General features: G+C 39.9%; 1 protein-coding gene across 1 annotated transcript; it reads left to right on the top strand.

The window, feature by feature from the left end:
* Window positions 1-1,896: 1,896 nt before the first annotated feature.
* Window positions 1,897-4,321, top strand: si:dkey-246e1.3 (uncharacterized). Its single transcript, XM_049721143.2, has 3 exons — window positions 1,897-2,381; window positions 3,217-3,313; window positions 3,605-4,321. The coding sequence occupies exons 1-3, from the start codon at window positions 2,282-2,284 to the stop codon at window positions 3,918-3,920; spliced, it is 513 nt and encodes a 170-aa protein (XP_049577100.1). The 5' UTR covers window positions 1,897-2,281; the 3' UTR covers window positions 3,921-4,321.
* Window positions 4,322-6,484: the final 2,163 nt, after the last annotated feature.

Genomic DNA, 6,484 nt, shown 5'->3' with positions numbered 1-6,484 from the left:
TGATGGACCTGACTGCTTTGGATTCTGAAAATTCAAAATATAAAAGGTCATAGCTGTGAAGTGTGTACCCCACCTCTCGTTAGGAGTCATCTGGGATGAGCTCCAACACACCTATGACCCTAATGAGGATAATTGCTTTAGAAAATGGATGGCTGGATGGACTTAACAAAACACTTGTGGGTTGAAAATGAATGTGGAGTATTTGAATCCCCCATCTGTTTTTAATTTCTCGCACAATCACAGCAGCTCCTTTATTAAATCGCCATTTACTCCTGTTTGAATTGAATCCATCCTGTCAGTCTCAATGATTTGTAATGATTACAAATGGGGTATAGTATATAATGGCATGTGTCATTTCACTTCAGTAGTCGTTTCATATACTGTAATAAGGATACAATATTCCCCATTTATTTCTGGAAGAGGATTTAAATATGAGATATCAATCTTTCCTATTTCTACTGGAAACGATCTCAAAACATTTGACAAAGCCAAGTAGATGCTTCATTTCACTTCTGAATGTTTTCCAGTACAAACATTTTGCTTTCCCTTCACGTCAAAGCAAAATTAAGACAGCCATTTTTTGCTGTGCTGTTATTCACAAACCAAGTGGTTCACATTCCACGTTACTCCTAAAAACTCATCCCATCTTCTTATTGACAAGACACAGCCAACAATAATGATCTTATCCCAATCCTCTCCGATTTAGTAGCCGCTGTGATTTATGGAATCATCGTGGTCCCAACTACATATTAGTAGTGACTTGTCTCATGCCAACTGGTTCATTAAAATAAACCTCCTAATCTCATCCATGTGCTCTTCAAAACTGGAACAGCTCTGAGTGCCAGGGTTGATGTGAACATCAAACCAGGGTTGAAAACGTTCATGAGGTGTAAAAGAGATATTTCATGCCCTATGTGACACTGCTTCATCATTCACTCAACTTCTGTCTTTGTTTTTCCAGACTGTACGCTGCCCGGGAAAACAGGAACGTCCAAGTCAGACTACCAGAGGCGTCAACGTGACTGAGGAGCAGACATAAAAGCCAAGTCTGACATCTAGTGAGTGCTTTGCAAAGTGTACTTTTGGACCAGCAAATCCTAAAATGTATTTTACAGACAACATATACTAAAACAATCAAATTTGGAAAATGCAGTACTGCTCGACCAGAGTTGGATGAGTTAACAAAAACTTATTGTTTCACAAAACAATATATTAACATAAAATAATGACAAACATCTGCAGAAACAAAGGCAATAGTGCAAATTCACTGCTGTTGATACTGTTGAATTATAGAAACTTGTATTTATTACGGCTATTAAATTCTGTGAACTTCATAATCATTATCATACGGACTCATTAAACACCTAAAAATAATCGTCTGGTCAATTCCTACCTAATTTCCAAAATGTAAACCTCCTGCTTGTTTTGTGTGTATTGTTGACATTTTGGGAGGTATTGGATTTTCTAGAGGTGTGAGCTTTAATTAGCAGAATTATAAAAAGTAGGACCACCAGATCTTTCACTATGTGTGTAGTGGATCAATATGAATTTCATTTTACATTTGTTTATACTTAAAACAATGCAGGCTACTGAAATGAAGGATGTTTTCAATGATTTTATGTTATCCTAATTTGAGATTTAGCTGAATAAATAAAGACGCTGGAAGGTCGATACATTGCTTAGCTTTTCAAAAAGACTGCTCTTATTAGTTGCTCAATTAATAATATTGGGATTCAGGATGAAATGAAGCATAAGGAAGGAAGAATGCTGCCTTTGTTTTTCATCGGACTGTTTTGGCTCTTGCAATTTTTTTGAAACCAAATATCTGCAGAGGCCCGTTCGGGTACCCCTCTAAAAGGAATGCTTTCAATTGGGCTGAGAAGTAACAAATTAAAAGGTTACATAGATGCAAGACAATAACTTCCCCTGATTTACTAACTTTACTAACTTATATAACAGTAAGGTAAAGTCAAAAGAGCCAACTCTCACATCATTTTAGGACTTTCTTCTGCAAACGGAGAGCCTTCACAATTGCCACAGGCAGTTTGGAAGAGTGCAACTTTCTCCCTTCATCGTCCCCCCCTAAACAAAGCGCTCGAGCCGAATAATGAGCAGTAAACACGAGGGGAGCTGAGAGAGAACGAGAGTTGAAATGAAGGGTGACAAAAAGAGGGGGTGTCTCCATGGCAACCGAACCAAGCCATTTGGGTACCGTCACCCAAGCTGCGACTGAACCCAATGCCGCAAGTTTGAAGCTCAGCTTTGCCGGGTTGCTGGCAACATGAGTGGAGCGCAAGAGGAGCGAATGATGACAGCTCACAGCCTTCATGTCAACGCAACTTTGGATCTGCATGATGAGGAGATGAAAACAGCAGTTTTTGGTCTGTTATCCTCTTTTATATAATGTAGGCCAGAGGTCACCAACCTTTTCCGCATTGAGAGCTAATTCTTGGGCACTGACTAATGTCATCACTGAAATACTGAAATGTACTACTGAAATAAAAAATATTTTCAAATTATTTTAATTTTATTCATATTTCAACTGTGTGAAGCCACTCATTCTCTTAATGATTCATCACTATAATTATCGATATCGATTTAAGAAAGCGGTACTTATAGTATGCTAAACTTTATTTGGATTATAAAGTTCGGCAACTGTTGACTTTTTCAAATGATTACCTACAAAGTTTCTAGGAAATTACAATATTCCATCTCTTTTGAACTATTTTTAGAACATGCTCTCAGGCTACTCAAGTGGGCCACTTAGCGCCTGCAGGCAACCGTTATGATTCCCCCTCATATAGACCAATAAATATTCCAATGGCCTCTATGGAGCTGAACCTGGGTCCAATAAAACTAAAAGTTTTTCATTAAAATCTCACAGTTGTATTCTTAACTTGATACTGAAACTACACTCATTGAAGCTGCTTCATATGAACATTTATTCGAGATCCCCGAATTAATGTCCATGTACTCATTCATTATTTATGCTCACAATTGTGGCAATTAAAATTCACCAATTAAGTATAGTTTCTATTTTTTCCACTGCAATTGGAAGTTTGGGCTTATTAGTTTGTAATCAAAACTACTGTGTTGCACCGGTAATAATTTGATCTGGTAGGCATGTGTCTATATGATTCATTTATATTCTCAAGCATCATAAGCAATTTTGATGTTGAGATAAAACACAACAGGATTGTGTTTTCTCCATCCCAGAGGTCAAAGTTTTCGACATAGTCATCATTTCCTTGGCGCTGTGTATCCTGATCTTCACCGCCATCTACTGCATGAGTGTGTGCTACAACCGCAGCAGGTGACACACACACACACACACACACACACACACACACACACACACACACACACACACACACACACACACACACACACACACACACACACACACACACACACACACACACAACAGCACAATGCATTATATTTGCCTATATATGAGCTTTCAGCAATGATATCATTTGTGACCAGAATGTCACTCAGTAAAGCGCAGACATCTGCCAAGGCTGGACTGCTGACAACAGTGAATAAAAAAATGATAAAAGGAAAATGGTGTATCATCATGATAATAAGTGACATATTTTTCCAGGCAATCAAAGAGAGCCCAAGTGTATGAGACTGCAGTGACTCACGGGGAGCCAGTGGACCCTGTTGCGGTCAGGGCGGTGAAGCGGTCAACTAGTTTCATCAACCCGCTGGCCTTCTTTCGGAGAGCAGATGCAGCTAAAGACAACTCCAGAATCTATTACATCTATAGTAACCCGCTGCCCGTGGGAGCCAAGGAGGATGAAGAAGACACAGCCAGGCAAATCACACTTTCACCGCTTCCGTCCATTGAGGAGTATGCGCAAGACCCCAATAGTGGAGTCATCCTGGACCCACCAATATTTTACATGCAGCTTTAGATGTGGGACATTATACTCTTATAAGTGTAAAATGGAGTAAAAGTGCTGTGAAAACATTGGTGCATTTTTGAAGCTCTGGAAAGGTTTTGCAGTGCTGTACTGATTTCATCACAGTTATGACAGCCCAGATGATGGATTTAGAGCCCAAGGAACTTCAAGGAAGTTCAAAATGTGTAGTTCTTACAAGCGATACATCATGGGAACTGTATAATTGTGCAATTTTAGAGGCGTTTCCGACAAGTCAAAGGTCACGATGTGCTGTTAAGTTTCCGTTTTTGATTCAGTGCTGGAATACTATAGTGATGTGCATTCCAGTTCTTTTAGGTGATTTGAATCTTTACAATCAGTTCACTCAAAAGATTCATTTAAACGAATCATTCAACGAATCGTCCCCCCCCCCCCCCCCCGCCACACACACACACACACACACACACACACACACACACACACACACACACACACACACACACACACACACACACACACACACACACACACACACACACACACACACACACACACACACTAATCCGTTCAGTTCATATGACTCCAACCAGTAGGTGTCGGTGACGCCCAATGTAGCTGGTGCCACCTCGCCGTAAAACAAAACGAAGAAGAAAATGACGTAACTTCCCGTTCACGAACAAGTCGTGAATTGCATTTCCCGTTCATCAATTGAACGGATCTGTGAGTGAACGAGTCAGTGATTTGCATTTACAGTTCATCGCGAGAACGGATCAGTAAGGGAACAAATCCTGACTTTCCCGTTCGCGAACGAGTTAATGGGTGAACTGCCTTCCTTCCCGTGCATCAACGGATCAGTCAGTGAACGTGTTGCGTCTCCCTCCTGGCGTGAACTATGTAAACCAGAATGTAGATTGACGATTTGCCAAGGAAAGAAAAAAACACTCACTGAAACACGACTTCTTTTATGCCCGTTTTCTCCAAGCTAACGGCTAACTTTATTGCATGAAGGGATGCGCCGTTATGCAACAACGGGGAGCTGATGCTTCTCTTTGGGTAATCTTGATTTTATAACACTTATAGTAGTTTTTAAATAACGTGCATGCATATATACGCCTAAATATTGTTATCCAATATATTTACTGCAATTTCACATTGCATTGCTGGTTTGAAATTTACTTTTATTATTGTAATTATTATTTTAATAAACATTTATTTTAAAACTTGTCTGGTGTTTTATCCCTTGTTTTTATATCCGCCATTTAGAACATAAAAATCAGACATTTGGTTAACTGCTTTATATGACAATGTGTTTTACGTTGTTATATGAGTTAGTGTCCCCCAAAATAACAAATGTCAGCATAACGGATTTTTTTCTCATCCTTTTATTCAAACACAAAGACATTTGGTATAATAACATCATCAACTACAATCCAGCAAATACACAATTAAAACATCAATAACGGCATAACGTGAAAATGGTGGTGTACCGAATAGAGTGTCCGAATGACGTCACATAAATAAGAAAGTGTAGTGAACCATTCTTTTGAACAAATCTTCCGATTCTAAAGATTCAGTTCACTTGAGAACTGGATTGCACATCACTAGTACAAAACAGTGCATACGGCTCTGGCCTGCAAGGTCGAAATAGCCGACTGGTAAGTGCAATGGGCTCCTACTCGGAAAGAGTTTGGTTCGAATCCGGGCATGAGTATATACCTACAAGTGCTTTTAGAATTGCAACCTTGTTTCGTATGCGTTATTTATTTTTACCTCATGTAGTGTAACTATTGAAGTGTCCAAGAGGTGTACCTAATCACAGGCCACTTCATTAGGGAAAAAGCTTAAGTGAAAAGTGCCCTCACCCCCACCTCCTGATTGGCTGTTTGATCTGTGACGTAATTTGGACACTCCATTAGGTACACCACCATTTTCAGGAGTACCTAATCACAGGCCCTTTTATTAGGGAACTATCATGGTCAAAGGTCACAGGTATCAAGCTCTAGTCCTTCGTTCCAACATGTTTTCCAAGTGACCCTCGTTAAGCGCACCTGCGTGAAAACTTTTAGCCTCTTTTACGTTCCGCAGGAGCTAAAACTTTTCACGCAGGTGCACTTAACGAGGGAATTACATGGACACTCCATTAGGTACACCGCCATTTTCAAGTGTACCTAATAACAGGCCACTTTATTAGGGAAATATCATGGTCAAAGGTCACAGGTGTCAAGCTCCAGTCCTCGAGGGGCCGCGTTCCAACATGTTTTCCAAGTGACCCTCGTTAATTGCACCTGCGTGAAAAGTTTTAGCTCCTGCAGAACGTGAAATGAGCTAAAAGTTTTCACGCAGGTGTGTTTAACGAGGGTAACTTGGAAAACATATTGGAACGCGGCCCTTGAGGACCGGAGGTCGACACCCCTGGTTTAAGTGCCACAACTTTCTGATTTTCTATGAATGAGCACAAAATTGTGTTAAATTTAAGATTAAGTACAATTGGTTAATAGACTGGCTCACTGGATATTCAAGTGCATCGCGACATTGTCAATGGTCCCCATAAAGATAATTATTTTATTGATCCCTAGAGGGAAATTTGATAACGGATA

Source organism: Syngnathus scovelli, chromosome 5 (genome assembly GCF_024217435.2).
Source record: "Syngnathus scovelli strain Florida chromosome 5, RoL_Ssco_1.2, whole genome shotgun sequence".
Taxonomy (NCBI): Eukaryota; Metazoa; Chordata; class Actinopteri; order Syngnathiformes; family Syngnathidae; genus Syngnathus; species Syngnathus scovelli.
The sequence above is the reverse complement of the archived record's forward strand: the minus strand, read 5'-3'. Positions and strand labels throughout refer to the sequence as shown.

Coding starts and splice junctions, on each gene's coding strand:
- si:dkey-246e1.3 (XM_049721143.2), top strand. CDS start 2,282: ATGAGTGGAGCGCAAGAGGAGCGAATGATGACAGCTCACAGCCTTCAT. Junction 2,382..3,216: donor GATGAAAACAGCAGTTTTTG/GTCTGTTATCCT, acceptor TCTCCATCCCAG/AGGTCAAAGTTTTCGACATA. Junction 3,314..3,604: donor GTGTGCTACAACCGCAGCAG/GTGACACACACA, acceptor ATATTTTTCCAG/GCAATCAAAGAGAGCCCAAG.